At 41.9% G+C, this 22,503-nt stretch overlaps 1 protein-coding gene across 1 annotated transcript in view; it reads left to right on the plus strand.

The window, feature by feature from the left end:
• Positions 1–22,503, plus strand: part of IPO9 (importin 9) — a 39,580-nt gene that overhangs the window by 3,086 nt on the left and 13,991 nt on the right. Inside the window, exons 2-13 of the mRNA XM_037410598.1 lie at positions 6,823–6,884; positions 7,542–7,628; positions 8,601–8,802; positions 9,239–9,327; positions 9,608–9,694; positions 11,420–11,539; positions 16,239–16,339; positions 17,918–17,976; positions 18,519–18,670; positions 19,761–19,859; positions 19,999–20,105; positions 20,985–21,124. Of these exons, the coding sequence (XP_037266495.1) occupies positions 6,823–6,884; positions 7,542–7,628; positions 8,601–8,802; positions 9,239–9,327; positions 9,608–9,694; positions 11,420–11,539; positions 16,239–16,339; positions 17,918–17,976; positions 18,519–18,670; positions 19,761–19,859; positions 19,999–20,105; positions 20,985–21,124 (1,305 nt within the window). The remainder of the gene's footprint in view (positions 1–6,822; positions 6,885–7,541; positions 7,629–8,600; positions 8,803–9,238; positions 9,328–9,607; positions 9,695–11,419; positions 11,540–16,238; positions 16,340–17,917; positions 17,977–18,518; positions 18,671–19,760; positions 19,860–19,998; positions 20,106–20,984; positions 21,125–22,503) is intronic.

Consider the following 22,503-nt stretch of genomic DNA (forward strand, 5'->3'; position numbering starts at 1 on the left):
TGCAGAGGCAGAAAGCATTTCAGAGGTGTTCATAGCCACCAGGTGATGTGATGTGCAAGACACATTAAAGGAGCATAGGGCTGCAGGAAAGCTGAATTCCTTGTGCTGGTGTTGACTTAACTTGCCCCATTGAAGGGCCTCTACAGGAGTCACATGGGAGAATCCATGTCACGTTAAAGCATGAGTAGAAGCACTTTCACTTGCCGGTTTACTTTAGACAGCAAGCGCTACAGGATGGATCTCCCAAGAGTTTTAAAGGGACTCAAACATTACATTACTGTGCTCCAAATTATGCTGTAAAAATTGCCACTTAAGGTCATTTAGGGACCAGATAAATTTAAGTTGGTAAACACAGGACAGCTTTTAGTAAGGGCGCTAAGGTGAGGAGTGGAGAGGTGAATGTTGGGGTGGTTACAGGTGAGTTGGCATGGCTTTTGTACTGCCTGTAATAGTTAACGTTATGGCAAGAGTTGGAATGAGTAGAGCAGAGTACATGAGATTGTTGTGGCAGAGTTGATCTGTGTTTAATAGAGGAACTGTTGAAGAAGTCCTGGAACTACCAAAAAGCTTTTAAAAAATTCGCTTACTGAAACTTGTTGAAGAAACTAAACTGCTGTTGACACCTCTTGAATTAATAACTGATTAAAAGCTTGAAGAAAAGAGGTAGCAGTGACTGGTCATGTTTCACACTGCAGGGGGGTAATCTAGGGTCCCACATGAAGCTGGACTGCACAGCACATCTGTAAATGATGTGGAAAAGAGTCAGTAATTGTGTGGCGAAGTTGCTGATAGTGCTGTTCGGTCTGGCCAGAGTGAGAATCGATGGCAAAAATTACAGAATGATTTCACAAGAGTAAGTCGAGTGTGCAAACGGTATGTGTGGGTCAGTGTTGGTCAGCGAAGTAATGCTGGGAGAGGAGGACACAGCCCAGATGATACCTTAAAAAGTAAGGGGCTGTCCTCACTATTGTCACTGGGAGAAGAAATCCCATTGTCAGTGTGGAGAGTTTCCCGAAAATACCCATTCACGAAAATACCCATTCACGGCTCTGCCCGTGCTCAGAAAGCCAAATGGACCATTAAGGAGGGAACAGAGAACAAAGCGCGACATAAATTCCTCATGCTTCTGCAGTCTGAGCGCTGCATGCATTACTGGCTTGCTGCTCTCAGGAGGGGTAAAGCAGTGCGGTAAAAAAGCAGCACGGAGACATTCACAGGCGTGTGGAAAAGCTGCTGTTCTCAGAAGGAGCGAATGCATTGACTTTTCTGCCTGTGAAAGACTTAGCAGAATTGGAGGCTCTAAAATCATAAGCAACAGAGAAGGTGAGTGGGAAGTGATCATTTATGACTTCTCATAAAGCTGAGGTGAGGTGAAAATGAGTCTGAAACAAGCAGAAGGAATTAGGTTGTTTCCCCCCCGTGTGCAAAATGTGGAACTCGTTGCTGTTGGATGTTAGAGGTAGAAATGGTTTAAAAGTGTTTTGACATTCCTGGAGGGGAAAAACCTCCTCACCAACCATTGAACACGGTGGCTGGATACAAACTTGCTTTCAGGCGGTTCCTAATGCCAAGATTTCTCAGGAGGTGTGTTGGGGGAAGTGTTGCTCTGCCCTCACCTTTTTTGTAGGCTGTTTGCAGGTAGGGGTTTGTAATGCAGTTAAGCCCATACAGCAGTTAGCTCTCCCTGGGTGCTGTGGGCTGCCCCGTGCTAGCCCCCGCTCTCTTCCATGCAGGTTTTAGCCAGGTTGAGATGGTTCGGGTTTTTGTGAGGATGTAGTTTGCTCCCTGGAGCAGGTTGATAGTGGATCTGGCTGGTGCTTGTACAAGGGGATGGGCAGAAATGCAGTCAGAGGTGAGCCTCTGGAGCAGGCTGAACTGTCCAGGAGAGGCTCCTGTCTCACTCGATACAGCTGTTCTGGAGGAATATGGGATGTCAGCTTTGGGGTAGGGGATGTGTGGTGGCAGTTTCTTCCTGCCATGTCACCCTTCAACAACTTCCAAACATGTCCCCAGAAACTCGGCTTCTTTCCTGCTTCTGCATCTTCTGTCTGCTGAGAAAGTGTAGGAATAGGCACCACCTGACAGCTTGGGGATGGGAGATGTGTTATTGTCAGCTTCCAGAAAGGTGGAAGTTCACCTGGTGACCTTTGTTGTCTCTAGGTTTTAATGGAACATAAATAAAAGCGTTGCCTGGACTGTTCAGGGAGAAGGTGGGGGAAATGAGGGCTCCAGGCTGTGGAGTGGTGCTGCTGTCTGTGTGTCTAACTTGGCTTGACTCCACCGTTAACTTGTTCCCAGTGAAATGGGAATGGTGTTTCCATTCCCCCTTTATTTAGTCTGTCCAGGTAACATCATACACCATCTCTGACGGTATATGTGTGCGCACTACGGCTGATGTCATTATGACAACTTGAGGATAATTCTGTAATGTGCAAAAATAATCTCTTGCTCTAGGTCTTCCTGTATTGGAGAACAGGTATGGAGGCCAAGCCATCTGCAGGAATGTCAGAGCAAGGACAGTGTCGCTCTGCAGGAGGTGCACGTCCACCAGAAGGGATCACACTTTGACCCTATGAAGAGGAGCAGTGTCTGTAACGGAGTCCTAAATTATGCTGATAAGGAGATTTAATGCCAACTTCTTATACAGCTGAAAAATACTGCTACCAGCTTTCCTGGTTAGATAACGGGTTTGATGGTGATGGTGTTAAGTCTCTGAGCTATCAGATCCTGTGCTCTGGAAGTGTGGTGGTCACTCCAGGCTCCAGGCTGCAGAATTGCTTTTTTTTTGCCTGTCTACATTACCTGTTTGTTTGCCATTTTTGCAGGTAGAAAAGGCATTTATAAGGCTGTCTTCAGCGTGGCTTGTGTTGTGATATCCTGTGTATGGAAAGGCATCTTCAGCTCAGTCCCTTGTGCGGTTTGTTGCCAGAAGCCAAGATATGCAGGTGGCTCTGAAGACGGTGCTGACCTTAGCAAACTGATTCATGTCAGCCTGGGCACTCTGACCCTCTTTAAAGTTTCTTGTCCATCTTGTTTGAGACTAGTCCCAATGCTTTGATTGGAATGTCATCTCAGTTTTGAATATTGGCTTTACAGGTCTTGTAATTGTTCTTTAAGTATCTTTCAGAGTAGGTGGCTCCACACATTTAGATCAATGGTTTAAAACTCCACTGAATCTCTGATGATATTTGCATGATACAGCTTGCTGTCCATTTGTATCAGGAGAGCAGCTATAGGTACAATGATAGCATGAAACTCGTAGCATCACTTGTGCTTCACCAGTTCAGCGTGCTTTTGCTGATGGTCGGCTCCTTCCCAACATAAGTGTGTTAATGCATATGGCTTTGAGAGTAATTTCTGTATTGCATTGGGTACCTCCTTGAATACATGATTTTGTGCCATAAAACCAGAGTATTGTGTGGAAGAAGGGATTCTGGAGACTTGACTGTAACACGTGGTTGTATGGTGGTCTCTTGGCTGTAACTTGAATCGTGGTAGAGTGGATGATGGGCAGAACTGGGTGGAAATCTGTGTATGGATAAACTGAGCTGGATTTGTAACAGAAGTTAACATTTTAATATTAAACTGAATTTTTAACAGGGAAATTGAAACAATCTGACTTTCAGGAAGAAGGGTTATTCACAGCAGTAAATGCCATTATTTGCACTGTGAAATGCTGCAGACATGCTGAGTGTAGTGCGAAGTTGTGAAAAAGACATTTCAAGTGAGATGCCTAAAGCCATCGCAGATGCTGGAGAGAAGTGGCCTTAATCTTTCTGTCCTTTACTGAGAAAATACAAAAATACAGTTGTAGTTTTCAGGGGTGTCCTGAAGAAGAGAGAGCTTTTGGAGTAGTTGTTGAGCATCATGATGGATGCTGAAGAAGTTCCTCAAAGAAGCACGTTTGTAGCATGTAAAAACTATGGCTGGGCTTCAGGTACTTGCTTGGCATTTCTCCCTAGTCTGTCTGCAGATGCTCTCCATGTTCTGCACTGGTCTGACCCCATGACTGACCCTACTTTGAGCAGGAGGTTGGACAGGATGACCTCCCGAGGTCCCTTTCAACCCAAATTACTTTATGGTTATGTTATTGAAAACCAGTCCTGTGGAAAACATTGCCTGCGTAGCTGAAGACTGATGCACAAGGAGTGGGCAGATGTTGGGTGAAGGGAGTGGTCTGTTTCTGACGCTGCTGCGGTTGCGAGGTCTGGTCTCTGCAAACTGTATGATGTTTTAGTTTGGAGTGTTGGTGCCCATGGTGCAGTGGATTCACCTGGGTTGGCTGCAGCAACTACCAGGGCCTCTGCTGCTGCCTGTCTCTGTTGGCAGCAGAGGCTACTCCAAGGGACCTGTAGCAGCTCCCGAACGAGCTCTGTGTGGACGTGCTGAGCTGGACTTGGTCAGTGCTGACCCACTTCAGCAAGGCAGGATGTGAACTGCAGTGATTCAGTAGAAAGTCCTGTTCATTTGTTTCTCCTTGCTTGCTTAATACTGTTTGGTTTGGTTCGGTCTCACTTAATTTCTCCAAAAAGCTGGAGATGAAGAGGTTGCATGAACTGGTTGTGTGGTAGATGGAGCTTGTTTGTGAAGGAGGAGAGTTGGATTTCGCTAATATTGAGGTTAATGGAGGAGAAGCAGAGCTGGGAGGAAAAGTGTTTGCTAAGTGTTCCCTATGCCAGCCCCTTCATTAAAAGTTTCTAATCTTTTGGTTTTACAGACTTCTATCTTGGGAAGAAGACTTGGTGCTTCTGATATCTCAAATCTACAAAATATAAGTGGAAGAAACACCAAGGGATGCGTTTTAACTGCAGTTATCCATGATAAAGACACAAAGTTCCTAGCCAACTGGGAAAAAACCAATAATAAACCAATTCTTTGAGAATAGAGGAGCCAATGTAATTTCAGTCCCCAGAAAGATTCTTGGACCAGGTCATTAAACAGCTCGCCAGTGTCTGCAACATAACAGGATAAATAGGTGCTATGCAGCAAATGCTGTTTTATATGATCTTTTCTTGATAAATCCATGTAATTTTTCTTTGATGGGAGAGCTGGCTTATTGCTTAAACAAGCAAGCGCTGTGCGTGAATGATGTGAGTTCAGTGGGGTTCCTGATATGATTTTGCCACAACGGTTATTTATCAGTTAAGAGATGCAGTTTTGTAATATTTTTAAGATACACAGTTGGCTGAAAGCCTGTGTGTAGAGTAGTTATCAGTGGGTTATTGTCAAACCCAAGGGGCTTTTAAGACAGCTCTTGGTCGCTGCAGTAGTGAGTATGCCTGTAGTTACCAACAGTGGCACCGCAGTCTGCTTGGGAAGCAGAATTAAAAAGATGTTGGAAAACTGGAGAGATGGCCTAAAATCAGAAACAAAATATTGTAAATCAAGTGCAGAGTACCATATGTAAAGGGAAAAAATCAAATGCAGATATGCAAAGAGATGTAAAGATGGCAAAATAGTCATGTTAGTGAGTTACAACTATGTGAAACCATTGCATTTATTCTGGCTTCTTAGTTCATACACACCCTTTAAAAATGTGGCTGTAATGCAATGCCATACTCAAGTCTGGAATATTGCAGACAGATAGAAGAATAATTACTGCTACTAGTTAAGAGGAGTATTATGTTAAGAACTCCAAATGAGGCTCCCTGCTTTTGCAGCTAGGATAAGAGGGGTTTTTTCTCCTTTTTTAAGGAGATCTATGATGAAAGGTTGAAAGAGCATGTTCAGTGTAAGCATGGAAAAGTGAGAGGCAATTCTCTCCCAACACAGAAAAGCCTTTACAAGTGAGGTGGATGTTAGGAGAAACTCAGATAACTGCATTTGTGAAGCACTCAAAAATGCTGCTAAGGAGAGTTGCAGAACTCCTTTGAGAAGAATTTTCTGTACATTTTTGTTGGGGATGCTGTCAGCACGTTTAACCTATCCACAGTAGTCAGGTTGTGCTAAAGGGACCTCAGGGCATACCTTCTGCTCCACAGTTTCTAGAACTAAAATCTTAAACATTTCTTAAGAAGACTAGTGACATTAAATGAAATGTTTAGTCCAGTTGTCAGCTACCCGGAACTTAAAGTTGCAGTTTTAAGCTCATGTATCATGGCATATGGATTTACCATACTAGAACAGCTGCTCTTCCTGCTTTTTATTTCCTGTGCTCAGTCATGAACAGAACTGTTACAAGCATTTTAATTTTGCCTTTGTTACAGAGCTTGTTTGGCAATTGAAAGAAGCTCTTGCTTTTTCTGGATAAATTTCTGGCTGGAGAATGTCCCACAGCCTGAACGATTGTACAGGCAGTTCCTGGTGTCAGTGTGCTTGGGCAGGGTTTGCTCGGGAAGGCGCTTGGTTCGTTCTCAGCTGTCTGAGGGTGTGATTTGGGACAGCTGAAGTGATCTTCCCAAAGCACTCTCTGGATGAACCCGGCTTGTCCGAAAAGGGACTGCTCGCTGATGGTCTTACTCCATCCTAGATCTTATCCATGCATTCTTCATGTAGGAGCTTGACTAATGATGTTACATTGTAGATATGATTTTATTTTAATTTGTTTTAAGTTGCAAATAATTTGCTTGTTACCAGCCTGCACTGCGAAACTTTTCGCCTGCAAGAGAAAAGAATAAGCTGAAAAAATAAATGAAGTTTGTGCAGAGAGCATAGGGGAGAGTTAATGCTCATGATTCATTTGAGTAGCTACACTATGGAATTGTGTTCTTCCCACATATGAGTCATTCAATTGGTATGATGTCTTTCTCCAAAAATCTTGATGAATTTTGCTGTGTGGGAATAGAAGTTATGATACTAACAATTTTTTTTCTTTTCTTGCAGAATTTGGTGTTCATTTAGCAGAACTGACTGTAGATCCCCAGGGAGCTTTGGCCATCCGTCAGGTGAGTTTTCCTGGAACTGCAGAAAAAATTTGGGTGGTATTTTCCTTGGTATTTAAAATATTCTCTCATGTTTCTAGGTGAAAAATTTGAGGTAGTTTTCTATTACTGCTTCTCTAGAAGAGCTTTACATCTCTCTAGAGTTGTTACTTTCTTTATCAACACTATTCAAGTGTTAACCTTCATTATAAATAGAGCTTTTTTTGGACTTAATAAGCCTGGTGCTGAGACAGTACTGTACTGGGAACGGGCACGACTTATTACGTGGATGGTAGGCATCAGCAAGCTGAAGTGTGGCTTCTTTGCAGCAGCTTTTGCTGTAGGTGTTTTCCTCCTTGAAAAGCAAGTTTAGGTTCAGTATTTCTTTAGTTAACTTGTGGCCTGTATCTTGGGCCTTTGTAGAGGTGAGTAAATGAAGCTGACCCGCCTTGGGTCAGTGTTGTACAGGCCATCATTGCTCAGTGAACAGTCATCAGTTCATCTTTCTACTGTGGTAGCTTTTTTCTGTCTGTTTCACAAAGATTTTTTGTGTTTTTGGCAAGCCCTGTTGCCTCCCTAAAAGCAGCGTGGTGGGACAAGGGGCTGAGCAAATGGGTCAGGGGTGACGCTTGCCATGGTTGCAAGATTTGTTGGTGATTCTTGACCTCTCTTCTAATGCAGCTAGCATCTGTCATTTTGAAACAGTATGTGGAAACTCACTGGTGTTCTCAGTCAGAAAAGTTTAGACCTCCCGAGACCACAGAAAGGGTAAGATTTGGTTTCATGTTGTCTACTTTGAGACACTTTATCCATCAAGAATATTGATTTTGTAGGTGGTTTAAAAAGTGCCAGTGCACTTGTGTATTTGAGGATTAATGGCTTCAGTTAAGGTTTTCTGACATTTTCCACTTCGAAAATCTGTTCTCAGTTGCTTAAAACAACACTAGACTTGGGAAGCTTGGGCTAATTTCTGTAGGAAAAAGTCAGCTGTAATGTTTCTGCTGCTCTAAAAGCAAGACTAGAAGGAAATTGCTTTGTAAGTTTTACAAATACTGATTCTGGCAGTCCTTTTTCAGAGATTTGCCAAAACTTGTGGGTTTTGGTTTGGGACTTAGAGACTATTTTCCCGTGACAAATTTCAGTTTAAAGGTCTGCTGGGTTTCATTAAAAACCTGTTCAGTAGGAGTATCTAACAGCTAAAATGGCCAGAGATTCTAGCCCTTTACTGCTTTGACTGGACTCTCTCTTGCATCTAAGGTATGATTCATCCCATTCAGAGATAATTGCTTGAAATAAATCTTGTGAATTATGCCCCAGAAGTGCTGTCTTTTTTTCCTGTCCCTTCAGGGTTGGGTGACTAGTTCTTGTTTACTAAAATCTTCCAAAGTAAGCAAACATAGTCCCTGACACTGGAGCTGGGATTTATCTCTGCTAACTCTGGATGTCTTCCATGTAGCTATCTACATCCTGTCTAGTTGCAGCTGTGGGCTATTTACTGTATGCTTGACCAAGTGCTCTGTGTGAGAAGAATGCTATGTTAAAACACACCATGCACTTTTCTGTAAAAAAAATTATGGGGTGTAGTGTGCAAGTTTTGTTGTCTCGAGTGGTTTTGTAAAACCAAAGTTGAATCAATATCAATACCTATGACAATCAAAAGTCATAGGTATAAATTATTTTTTTTATTAAATTGTTTTATGACTGGGGATCTGTTCTGCTAAATAATGTTATTCTCTACAGGCAAAAGTTGCTATTAGGGAGCTCCTGCCCAATGGGCTGAGAGAATCCATCAGCAAAGTGCGCTCGAGTGTCGCTTATGCAGTTTCAGCAATAGCCCATTGGGACTGGCCTGAAGCCTGGCCTGAGCTTTTCAATCTCTTGATGGAGATGCTGGTTAGTGGAGATGTGAATGCAGTGCATGGAGCCATGAGAGTGCTTACAGGTACGTGTATGCGAGAGCTTTGGCCAGGCTCATGTGGGAAGTGGTTTGAGCTTTTCCTTATGCTAGTATTCTGTCATTTTTCACTCCAAATCAAAGAATTTTCTGCTTCTCTTCTCCGGGGCGTGATGCTTGTTGGTCACTGTTGAATTGCGTGTTCATTATATGTCGTGAAAGCTGAGGAAGAATGTGTGTGCTACAAGTTATAGCTCAGGAGGAACTTTGATTGTAACACCGTGCTTTCCAGATACCTGCAATTTTTAGTGTGATATTTTTCTGCTTGCCTTCAAGGATTGCCATGGGTAGGCCAGATGACACTGGTGTAAAGTACAAATCAACAGGTTTCCAGTATGCTTAGTGTTTCCCAAAGATTCTGTTGTTGCTGTTGCCTATGAATTTGTTTTCTTATAAGAACTTCCCTTCTGTTTCCATTTTGTAGAATTTACACGGGAAGTGACAGACACACAGATGCCACTCGTTGCTCCTGTTATTCTTCCAGAGATGTACAAAATTTTCACAATGGCAGAGGTACAATCTTCACTACTAAGATGGTACTGGATGGTATTGGTGGGGTTGTTTCTTGGAGCAGAGAAGCTCCAGATTTAATGCTTAAGCTGTACTGTAATATGAGTTAGACTTAAGGAATTTTCTTGATGGTGTGATAGTTGATGGCAGCTAATGTTTCAACAAAAATGTTGAAGCCAATGATAAAATGAGAGAATCAAGTTAAAGGAAAAAATAAATGCAATTAAAAGAAAACTAAAGGAAATATCTGTGTCCCTGATCTATTATTTAAATTTTTTTCTAGGTGTATGGTATCCGCACAAGGTCACGTGCAGTGGAGATATTTACCACATGTGCCCACATGATCTGTAACATGGAGGAACTGGAAAAGGCAAGAGTTTAACCTACCATACAAAATATATTGAATTCAAACTGCATGAGGTTCTAAACATTGATATGAAAACAAAACATTGGAGAATTACATACTCTTGTCAGCTGTAATTCTGGGGAAGAGGGATTAATTTAATACATGTAAAGTGGCCAGCTCCCCCCTCTACGTGCATGCCTTGATACTGGGACTTAGTTTCCATAATTAAGTTTAACTTGTGACGTATCAGCGCACGTGCTCATAACAGCTCAGAGAAAGGGCAGTCAGCATGGGGAGTATCATCCCTTTGTCTGGAGATCCCTGTTGTAGCTTCCAGTCTCCAGGTGAACCTGGATAAATTGCCTGTGTGTCCTGATAAACTGCCAGGCCTTGGCCATCTGGGTTATGATGTGCAGTTTTCCGGCCCTTGGGCAAGGCGTTGGGTTACAAGCTCCTGGAACTTCATCAGTTGCTTTAGCACGCATCTTAACCTTTTGTTCTGAAACGAGTGGTGGAAACCAAACCAAATTTTTGAAAGAGTAGCTGTTAAGAAAAAAATGCTATGCAGTTAAGCAGCTTAATACAGGAGTCTCCTGTCTGGCTCTGGGCACATCTGCATTTTATATGGCCTTTGACAAGTGGGTTTCCCACCACTTCCCAGGCAATAAATTGGTTTTTTAAAACTTTTGGGAGGTGAGGACAGGAAAGGGTGACTCTCAGTCTAGTGGCTGGTTGTTGCTGAGTGGCTATAGCTTTTGCTTCCTCCCTGTTTGCACAGGCAGCGATTCAGCGCAGGTTTTTGGGAAGTTCTGATAATTACAGCATATCTGTACTGCACTGACAAGGATACTTATGCAATATACCATGCAGCTATACCTGTATCCAAAGTATAGTAGTAGCTCCCCACTGTCTTATTCTGGAGAAGGGCTGAAAGTATCCTTTATATTGCATATGAAACATTTTCTTATTGAAATTTGACTTTTTTTAAAAAAAAGCAATCTTTTTATAAATTGCTAAGGTGATATTTTGTAGTTGGCTTAAACATACAATTTTGCTGTCTTAGCTATGGAGTTATGAGGGATATTTTCAATCAAATTATTTTTGTCCAATATTACTTGCTGTGCCAAACGCCGCTTATGGAGTGCTTTGACATCTGGAAAAATACTTGCTGCATTTTCTGAGGTAGAATCATCATGGTAATCTTCAGGCCAGCTGTTGATACTCAGCTCACAAAGAGCTTGCTTGGTTTGGGGTAGTGTGGCTCAGGAGGAGATAAATGCCATCCGCAGGGTTCAATGTAATTGCTCATGTGCGATGTAGTCACCCCAGATTTCTTTAATAGCTTGAGGCGGGGGGTGGTGATGGGGTGCAGGGCATGATTCATCTAATCAAATGAAAGTGCCTCTTTAGGAGGATGTGCTCCTGAGACTCTCTGAACTGGATTGTCTGGATCTCTTTTTAGAGTCTGAAGTGATTAGCTTAGATGTAGGTGTGTGTTTTGTAGCAGTCTGTGCTGTGCAGTTTTGAAAGGTGAGATTCAACTGAGCTTAGTTTCCAACATGAGGAGAGGGCCAAAGTGATGTCTGAAACAAGTATTTCATGTGACTTTGCAATGTTCTGCAGTTGCCTTAAGTCCCTCTTGGGTTTTGTAGCAGAAAAGTGCAATTTCCACTGCTTCTCATGCTTTACTTGTTGGATGTGGGGGTTCTGTATCTAGTTTTCACCTGTGTTTGCATTTATTATAACTAGGGTGCGGCCAAAGTCCTGATTTTTCCGGTGGTGCAGCAGTTCACTGAGGCCTTTGTTCAGGCCCTGCAAATGCCTGATGGACCTACATCAGACAGCGGGTTTAAGATGGAAGTATTAAAGGTAAGTCACTCCAGACTGATCAGATGAAGAATTGAATACCAATAAGACTGTCAGATGTGCTGGAAAGCAGAGAAGCATGAGTGCATGTCACCTCTGCTAGTATTGCTCATGGTATCAATAATGAAGTGTTTTGTCTCACAGTACCATGCAACATTGAAATAAATAGGTCTGCCTGTACTGAAGGTGTCTGTGATGAGATCCATAGGCATCTGTCCATAAAAAGATCCATAGGGATCGATCTATTGGACAGCCTGTCTTTGTCATTTGCTGATCTAAGACATCTTGTTGGAACACCATACTCTGTAGTTAAATATCTCTTTTCTAAAGATGCTGCAGAATTCTGCTGCAATGAAGTTTTAAAAATATACTATGTGCACGTGCTTTTCTAGAACTTGCCTCTTCTTTAATGATTATCTCTGCAAAAGAGAGAAAATCTTTGCATTCTTCTGGTTTGCTGGAGAAAGATCGGATTGCAGAGTGCTGTGTACATGTAGCTCGGTGCGTGGGGAGAAGGGTGCCAGTGTAGGTGTGGAGAGCCCTTCAACAGCTGGGAAAGCACTGGAGTTCTAGGGTGCGCTGCCTGCAGCATAGGAGAGAAAAGAGCTCAAAAACATAAGCTGCAGAATCAAATCCAGATCTTCCATTTGCTTAGCCCAGCCAAGACTTGGCTCACAGTGTACAGCTTTCTGAAGATGCATGGCAGAGACGCATTCAGCCACATTCCCTGAAGAAAATAATGAAGAAGAGTTATTGAAAACAAGCATCAAAAGTTTTTTGTAAACCAGCTTTGCGCTGAAGCATGAAAATGAGTGCTGGGAGGGTGCTATCATATTATACAAACTAGAAACTGCCGAGTTCTGTGTTGTAGAACTTGTTTTCTTAGTCCTGTTCAAGGCAGCAGTACCCTGGTTATGGCATCCTGTCACTTCTCCGTAAGAGGTTACAGGTATTGTACACCTGTATTGAAACACCAGGAGGTTATTTTTTGCTGTGCAGCATCAAATGGAAGGGAGTTTGGGGCAGAACGTTGGCAAGTTTTCTTGAGAGAGAATCTCTTGTGGGGTTATTTTTTTTCCTTTTTATTGGCTGTGCTGCAATTCCTGGGGCAGTAACATACAGGAGCACTGACATGAAGGGAATACTCTGCAGGGTGTAATTTTGATTTGAACAGGCTGCCCCTCAGGTATGTTTGGATCTTTGATTCCAGATACATACATTCAGATCTTTAATGAGTAGAAATAGTTTTCAGCCTACACAGAAAGCAGTTGTAATATAGTTTCACTCTAACCATAGACCAGTTCTGTTCTTGTTACATTCATACATTCTGCAGCCTTTTTTATTTATGTAACAGTGCTTACTGGAATTGGAGCTATTTGTACTTGTATGTCTGCATTGATACGCAGCAGTAGTCTCTTAAAAAGATGTGATGGACTGCGAAGGTATTTGAGATGTCATCATGTTCTTGCTCTGTTCCTTAATTGTGTGTGGGCATCTGCTTTTGGCCACTGCTAGGTGGGTGCAATACAAGAGAGGATTTCAGTCTGAATGCGCTATTGTATGTTGGGTGGCACTGATGGCCGCAGAAAATCAGTCAGTTCAGGAGATCTGTTGCTGACAAGTGGTTTGTAGGAGGCTTTTTGTGAAGGGATGAGTATTCTGGCTGTTGGCTCAGGGCAGTTCATGATTTTGTTGCTTAAGGTTTCTAAGCTGATGATACCAGTTTTGTAAGGGAGGAAGGATTCAGGTGAAAGACTTACAAATTGCTTTCAATTCCAGAAAAGTGGATTTTATAGTCATTGTAATGCAGAAGTAAGAGACCTCAAGGGATTAGTTAAGCCAGCTCTACAGATGAGATCATTACAGGAACCCCTTGAAGTGCTGATGCAATGGAGGAGGAAATTGAGCCTTTTTTTATAGTACATATTCAACCAGATGCAAACTCAATCCTGTCTTTTTTTTTTTTTTTCTTAATGAAGTGCTGTGCAGCAAATGACAGAAAGATTTCCCCCTCCCCCTGACTCTTGAGAGCTTTGTACTCCAAGGTTTGTGGAGTTCTCTGGAAATCTGAGGCAGCTTTGACCTAAAATGTCTTGTTTTCCATCTAAGAACGTTATGCAGGACAGTGTCAAAAGCTTTAACAAGTAATGCTGAAGCATACACATCTGTCTGATCCGCTAGGACGGTTATCCTGTTTAAGAAAGTAAGTAGGTTGGATCGCATCATGGCGAGCCACTGATTGTTAATTTGTCCCCAATCTTTCCTGGTTTAGAGTTTAAATTACAAGTTTAGAAGCACTTGCTCAGCAGGAAAGTTAGTGCCTTTAACCCTTGGAGGACAGTGTGGAGGTTTGGCCACAATAAATATGTTTTCAACTGAGGACTAGAATGAAATACCAGTGGTGTAATTTATGGTTTTGTTGTTTGATGGTTTAGCATGAATCAAATCGGTATCCCTGAGGATGAATGAGCTGCAACTAAATGATTCTTGAATCCTAATTCCAGTGTTGTTGAACATGCCGCTATTGATTGTTTTGAGAGAAACAGTGTGATTAAACATGACAAGTAACAGAGATAAGGCAAATTTGATAGCAAGGGAATACAAATATGATATACTTAGTGTGCAGTAATTATATCAAGAGCACCAATTAACCAACAGTCTAAAGTGTCTTACTACCTTGATGTAGTGCTTCTTTGCTTACACTTAAAATCTGTTCTTTCAACACCTGTATATTAGGTGGGTCAGTGAAGTTATGCTTATATTTTTTTCTGCTGTTGGAACAAATAATTAGTTATGAAAAATAATCATACCCTCTTTGTTCTTGGATGATGATAGCCGTGTTTTGGCAAATTTCCTAAGTTTATGAGCAAAGTACATAACCTGCACCGGCTGTACTCTTACTGAGCATTTAGCTCTAGTGTGCTTTTCTGCTGCTGGCTAGAATACATTGTAAGCTTTTTATCCACAAATTTAGGGATTCCTTCTCCATCTAAAAGCACAAGTATGAGGTGAAAGAAGAAGAAGGTTTACTACAGAGTGACTGTAAGGAGCTGCTGAGCATCTAGTCAAGATGTGGATGGATGTTTGCTTGCAGAATAGCTGGAAGGGGTTCAGGAGCTGTTGTGTTGCTTCCCCAGCGGTGATTTTGGTGGGTCTGTGTGGTGAGTCAGGCTACAGGTGTGGGTGCCGTCAGTTATTGCCTGGCTTGGCCATTAAAAGTCCTGCTTGGGGAGCAGCTTGACTTTGCTCTGAAGAGGTGGATAAGGATTTTCTATGGGAATTTACATGCTGGTGGAGCAGTACATGGGGACTGGCAGAGGAGGAGATCTGTGAAGTAGTTCTTTTAGCTCAAACAAGCAGTGGGAATTGGCAGAATGAGAGGACAGGGGTTGAAGTACAACATTTGACAGGAGAGAGTGCTCTTTTTTTAATGACTTGCTCTGCAGGAAAGTGGTGAACTTGCAAATGCAGTCTTCTGTTGTTAGAACTGCAGAGCTATTGAATTGAAGAACTTTTACCCACTCCAGCAATGCTTCCTGCAAGATTTTCTTGGCACATAGCTTAGAAAAACTTGCATAGGGTTCATAAGCAGTGGCATATGGAACAAGTCCCTTTAGATGCTACTGTGGCTATAGTCAGGGTGTTGAGTTTGCAGCAGTCCTGCAGAATCAGGTTCAGATCCTCTGCCAGCACTTGCATAAACTTGCCAGAGGCTTCAACAGGTCTTTTCTGTAATGCTTCTAGCACCTACCTGACTCATTCTCAAACTTAAGTACCTGGATTATCTCTGGCTGCCTGTTCATCTCTAATACTGATACTAAAATGCTGAGGTTTTTTTCTGAAAGGTGAATTTTTTTATTTCTATTAATGTATCCAGTGCTACAAACAAACTGGACAAAGTGTTTTGTATTGGCTAAGAAGAAACAAACTGATATCCATATGTCTCGTAGCAGCCACCAGTCAGGCAGTTTGTGAGGGGCTCTTCTGTATCCAAAAAAAGATAACTGGAGCTGTGCCCCTGCATGAGGAGACAGTGTCTGTTCAGTGGAGTGAGAGTTCTTTGACTCCTGGAGGCTCCCAAAAGCTTTTTGGCAAGCATCAGTGAAAGGGCTCCCCTAAATCAGGGTGATCAACTTCATGAAACTCCAGGCATAATCTCCTGTAGACCTGCTCCCAAAACAGCCCCTCTGTTGGACTGGCACAGCTGCCTCTGTCTGCAGCTGAAATGGGTGAGAGAATTGATCTGAGTGGGTGTTTTCTACTGCAGCTATTTCCTGGATGTGCGAACAGATGTGTTGCTTGCATGTGTAGAAGTGTGGGAAATAGGCTGTGGTCTGATTTTACTTGATATTAGAGTTTTCTGGGACATGATAGCTCCCAGGTGGTAATCGTATGCAGGCAGTGCTGTACTTCTGATTGGAGACTGTACCTCACCACCCAAATATTGCATTGTCTCCATTTCCAGAGTTGTACCTGTTGCCTTATCCCTTTGCTCCCCTGCAAAATAGCAGATATGGGGAGAGGTCTGTTTGTCAGTCTGTGCAGGAGAGGGGACCACCTGGTCAGGAGTGAGAAGAGGAGACCTTTGTGGCAGGAAGACACTGCGTTATCTCAATTGTTAATGAAACAGTGCCCATGATTTGAGTGTTTGTTGATGGTTTTCCCCAGTTATGCTCCTGATTGATAATCCTTTTTGTTGCAGGCTGTGACAGCACTTGTGAAAAACTATCCGAAGCACATGATTTCGTCAATGCAGCAGATCCTGCCCATTGTCTGGAACACCCTTACAGAAAGTGCCGCCTTATATCCTCTGTAGTGAATGGTTTTACCTCAAATAGAACAAGACAAACTGTTTCTCATACACAACAATGACCTGAACACAGCTGAAGAGTGTGGTAGCTGGAGTAGTCTGCCATGACAGAACACAGGCATCTGCTGTGTAGATGTACCGGATATTTCTGTTACTTCAGTAGGCTCCATTAAGTTTCTCTTAGCTTAAAAGTCATATATGATATATTATGTGAGTGCCCATGTTACACTGGCTGCAGGGTTGTGGCTGATCTCTGTACTGTTTCTGGCACTCTTCAGTGAAGATTGTCTTCTTAAAAAGATGTCTAGTTGCAATGTAAAGACTTCAGGCAAAGCAGAATCTACAGTAGCCCTTGCTACAGCAGTACTAATGTCTGGTTACACTTGCTGCTAAGGTTGAAGTTGGTTTGCCTTTGGAATTTTATAACAGTCATTGCTTCACTGCACAATCAGGCACATTAGAGGTGTTCTGTTGGTAGTTTTCCCAGTAAGTGCAAACTGATAAGTCAAACCTTTCCATGTTGTTAATTCCAGAGTTGCTTTTTTAGCCTTTTATAATGAGACTGTAATTGTAGAATACTGGGCCTTCTTGTAGCTTTTTCTGAATTTTTGATATAAACACCAGAATTGGACACTGTATTGTGATAATAGTGTAAGGGGTGACTGAGCTTTTCCTTTGTGATTCAATAAGAAAGACTGTTCTGGAGATCATAGATCTGGACCTTTTTATATCAAAGCTGCTTGCATATTTTGTTTGTGTTCTGTGTTTCAGAATCCTGCTGCATACTGGGTGATAGGCTCTTGTAGAGTCAAAATGGGCAAGGACACCATAAAAGTAGCCATAGTGCTGGAGCAAGTAGGGGCTGTCTGGTTTTGTTTGACTTTTTTTAGACACCCATTAAAATACAAGTTGCTGTTTGTTAAATTTTTGATGGTGCATTTCCCCCTTTTCTGTCCTGATTCCCACTGCAGTCCTGCTGGCATCTGAGCTGACCAAAATAGTTTGTTGTTTGCAAAAGGGGAGAGTCTTGTCCTTCCTTCCCTTGTGTTTGCTCTGGCACTTGTTGGACTTAAAATTTACCATCCCCAAAGAAATGTCCTTCCTCTCCACCCCCAGGGTAGTTCTCTGTCACGTCCCAGGGCTGGAGGCTCGTGGGGAGGCCTGACGGGGAGCAGGGACAGCTTAGGGAGCTTGTGGAGCTTGGGGTGGCTCCTCACCCTTCAGTAGCAGTGAAGCGTTGGCTGGCTCAGAGTGAGTCTGAGTGATTCCATTCTTACAGAATTTTAACATAAATGAAGTTTTGTGTTACCTGGGTGGATTTGGTTTAAGGTAATCAAATGATCTGAAGGATGTGCTGAAGTGATGTGGAAGTGGTCTTTGCAGCCAGGCAGTGCACAAAGCCAGGAGCTTCTGGGGTTTGTCCTCTCAGAAACACAGGACTGTGCATAAAGTCAAAGATTTTTTTTAAAAAAGAAAACTTCCATAGTTATCAGGAATTTTAAGACGAACAGATTAGTTCCTAAATAGATTTAGTTTTTCAGAAACACGCAAATTTACTTAACTCCATCCACTTATGTGAGAACAGAAGTAAATTACACAGAGGAGGTGGAGGACCCTGTGGATTCTGATGGTAAGAACTTGTTAAACGGCACTTCTGCCTTCTCTTTTGAGAACGTTATTGTTGTCAAAACAGTGACTGAAACACGGTAGGAGATTGTGCTTAAAGGTACACTTCTGGTGTTAGACCAATGTCCCATCAGTTCTTTGCAAGCTACATGTGATTGTGATCGATGCAGCAACGTAATTTAAGTTTTCTAATGATTCAAGGAGTGAGTCCTGCAACAATTTTGAGGTAAAACTAATGGGACAAAAGAAAACAAAACAGGTTTTATGTTGCTTGAGTTTTAACGAGGAATGTGCAGTGAGGTGGGAAGAGAGCAGAAAGTGGTGAGGTCAGACATCCTCCTGAGGCTGCCGCCGCCCTTGCTAGTCCAGGAGTAAGAATAAACATTATCTCTGCAGACAAGCTAACAGTTTGTGATTATATTTGACATCCATTTACATCTTTCTGTATGTTAGCATATTCGGTCATGGGTTTTGTTTTTACTTCTGCCTTTCTGTATCTTGGCATATTCAGTCATGTTCTTTTTTTTTCTCCACTTCTTTGTTCAGGTGAAGTATTGGGCTTTGAAAATCTAGTGTTCAGTATATTTGAATTTGTTCATGCCTTGTTGGAAAACAACAAATTTAAGAGCACAGTGAAGAAGGCTTTGCCAGAGCTGATCTATTACATCCTCCTTTATATGCAGATCACAGAGGAGCAGGTGAGCATGCTTGTCTTGTGTAGGAAGCAAATGAAATTATTTCAAACAGCTGATGTTCTATGAAGTTTCAATGTGTGAAAGCTGCTGTGTTCTAATAGGCTGTTCTGTCACTTTGTTGTGCCAGAACTTAGGGCAATAGCATCCAAATGTTCCTAAGTGGTGTAATGTGGACAGCAAATCACAGAATCATAGGATGGTTTGGGTTGGAAGGCACCTTAAAGATCATCTAGTCCAACCCCCTGCCATGGATAGGGATATCTTTAACTAGAAGTTGCTCAAAGCCTTGTCCAACCTGACCTTGAATACTTCCAATGATGGGGCATCCACAACTTCTCCGAGCAATGTTTCCAGTGTCTCAACACCTTCATGGTAAATTACTTCTTCTATATATCTATCGTGAATCTACGCTCTTTCAGTTTAAATCTGTTGCCCCTTGTCCTGTCACAGCAGGGCCTGGTAAAAAGTCTCCATCTTTAAGGCTGCAATAACGTCTCCCCAGTGCCTTCTCTTCTCCAGGCTGAACAACCCCAACTCCTCCCAAGCTTTCTTCCTTCATTCCTTCATGAAGTATTATGCTGTGAAAATGAGGATTATCATGTTGAAAAGGATAGCCAGGCTTCTGTGATAGTGAAAAGATCGTGCTAGTAGTGTAAAATAATTTGTGCTGAAATTCTACGTGGCTCCTGGCCTTCCGAGCCTGACAGCCGTTGTCTTTGTTCAGGTAGGCGTGCGTGAGAATGGGCACTGTTAAAGATTCATCTGCTTCTCTCTTTCCTCGTCTAGAAATAAAACTGTAGTGTTCATTCCAGGTTGAACATTAGTGCTGTCAAATTTGAATCTCAAATAAGGAGCAGAAGAGCAAGGTGAATTCTGGACAAAAAGAGAGAGAGAGAGAGAGTCTCTTATTTTCAAAGGTTTCTCCAATAGAATATAAGAAAAATCAGTTGAAGATGACAACTTCTGATGGCAGAGAAAAATTCTGAAAGTAGTTTTGCAAAACTGGTTACTAGCAACAGAAAAGCTCCTTTTTACCCATGGCATTCTGAGTTCATCATCTACCCTACCTTTTTTTGTCTCCTTTCTGTTTTAGATAAAAGTTTGGACTGCAAATCCACAACAGTTTGTGGAGGATGAAGACGATGATACTTTTTCCTATACAGTGAGGATTGCTGCACAGGATCTGTTGCTGGTATGCAATGTGTTCCACATCTAGATGCAACCAAAATAATTCTAACAAATAATAAACCTAGCTTCATGAAGGGCATTTGCAGAAAAGGCCAACTTTTAAAAGTCTATACAAATGAGTGTTATCACTTCCTTCTGTGCAGGCTGTGGCTGCTGATTTCCAGAATGAGAGTGCAACTGCTTTGGCTGCAGCAGCTACAAGACATTTACAAGAAGCTGAGCAGGCTAAAAACAATGGTGCTGAGCACTGGTAAGGAGATGGGGCAGCGGGAAAGAACACTGATGCAAATACCAAGCTGTTCTGCAGCATTGGGTGCAGCACAATTTAATCACATTTTTTTGGTGGCACATGGGCAAGGATGAAATTTGAGAAATCTGGTTAGAGGGAAAGAAAAGGAATTCCAGCAGGTCTTGAGCCAGATGGCAGAATCCTTTTGTGGAATACTTTCAGCAATTCCTAGCACGAGTTAGCTGTCCCCAGACTCTTGACAATTCCTTAAAATGTCTAATTGGAAATGTTAATTACTATACATAATCTGAAGAGAAATTGGCAGCACTTTCATTTTGTGTCCAGTTAATCAAGCTCAAAATTTTAGGGTTTGTTTGGTTTTTTTCCACTTGGATGTGAGGAAGAGATTAGGTGCTATATGCAGATGTATGTTTTAATTTCAGAACTTCAGAGTTGTGTTCTTTAATGTTACTTGGCGATAGGAGAAGAGACCTCAATTGTAGAAGTACCTCATTGCTTTTTTATAACTATTCTCTCTTGGTTTTTCAGTGCATTAGTTCAGTGTTTGTGTGTGTTTTGATTATTCATGTCAGAGTAGCCACTCCGTTATAGTGAGCAGCAACTGAATGTCTGCAGAATCAGACATTTGAGTCCCTGTCTGCCTTAATTGTGATAAGTTTTAAAGTAGGTTATTTGCTTCACAAATAAAACCAGGAAACGGTATTTACACACAACTCCATTTCATCATAATTAACAAAATGTAATGCAAGAATAGACATTTTTAAATCTTTAAATGTACTGGGTATCACAGTGCTTCTGCACACAGAGTAATCAAGCATGGTGCTATTTCTTGAGGCGATGATGAAGGAAAAACTTAAAGGCATCCTAATTCTTTTGCAGGTGGAAAATACATGAAGCTTGTATGCTGGCCCTGGGCTCTGTGAAGTCTATTATTACAGACAGTGTGAAGAATGGTAGGATACATTTTGATATGCACGGCTTCCTGACAAATGTTGTTCTTGCAGATCTCAACATTTCAGGTATGTTGGACCTTGCCATTGCTCAGAGTAACTGCTGAGTGCCAGACCTTGAAAATCTCTCTCAAACAGAAGTGTCTGATGAATCAGGTTGCTGTGTGCACATGGTGGTGTGAAATGCAGTTGTGCACATTGTACATGTGAAAGGGCATAAATCTTATGCTGTGAGTTCACACATGCAACCAGGGCTAATATAAGTCCTTGAAGTGGGACACTGCTTTCAGTTGAAACTCACTGTTAGCTGGGTGCTTGAGCCTATAGGGCTTGGAGGTGGAAGGGCAATTGCTTAGGGAACTTCATGGAAAAATAGTTGTTCTGTTGTATTGTATCTGTTTCTGGGAAGGACACCAGCAGTGTTTAACAGGCTTCAGAACTTCTGCAGCACCATACCACGCCATTCTCTTTATGCTGAGGCTGATGGTAGTCATAGCCCATAAATTCAAATAATATTCCTAGCTGAGCGGGATCCTATTATTGGGAACTGTGCGGGCTTCTGCTTTCTATGTTATCTTACATCAGTGTGCAAGAAACTCAAAGGAGTTGTTGGCAGTCACACCTCAGAAGTCCTTGCAAGTAATTAAAATTTGAGAAGTTTAAGCCAATGTGAGCATTATTGGTGAGTCCACATTAAGCTGCTTAAGTGCAGAAAAACCAAATTGTTGGATGCTTTCATCAAAGAAATATGTTTAACCTATTACAAAGAAGGTTTTTTCTATTTTTGTCTTAATTTTGAATGAAGAAATAGTGTGCAATGCCTGTAAATAAACAACCTCAGCTATTTACATGTATTTACACACATGTACAGATTTGATATTGGGTTGTAGATGAGCTATTGTGCTCAAGAAAGAGCTCCTGCAGTCAGTATGTATGTAGTTCTCAGAGGATATCATTTACTGCTCAGTAATGGTAATAAGACAAAGAAATCTTGTGGTTTATAATACTAGCTTAGAAAATAAAGCTTTTCTCTTGCTGTACATCTTGCGTGGAGTTTTTCATGTTCTCATCTTAAAATTAATACTTGCAGAAGTATAAATAATGGCAGTAAAGATGCTGAGAAATAGACAGCATCATCTGTTTGAGGGTAGCCTAAATAGTTAAGGACACTTTGAGCCTGAAAAGGCAGAAGGGTTAAGTGTGATAAAGATACATCATACCTTGATAAGTGTAAACAGGTGAGTAGATAATGAGTATTCACTAGTGCTGTTGAACATTACGTTCTGTGATTGCAAGGTGATGGCTGGAAACTAGAAGAATCTGTGAAAGATCCCAGAGTACATTTTCTGTTCCTCTAATTCTTTTTCCTAAGCTGCTGCTGTTTGCTGCTCTTGGGGACAAAATACTGAGCTAGATGAATAGGAATTACTGAAGAAGCCTTTGTTACT

The sequence above is a fragment of the Falco rusticolus genome, chromosome 17, assembly GCF_015220075.1.
Source record: "Falco rusticolus isolate bFalRus1 chromosome 17, bFalRus1.pri, whole genome shotgun sequence".
In the NCBI taxonomy this organism is placed as follows: Eukaryota; Metazoa; Chordata; class Aves; order Falconiformes; family Falconidae; genus Falco; species Falco rusticolus.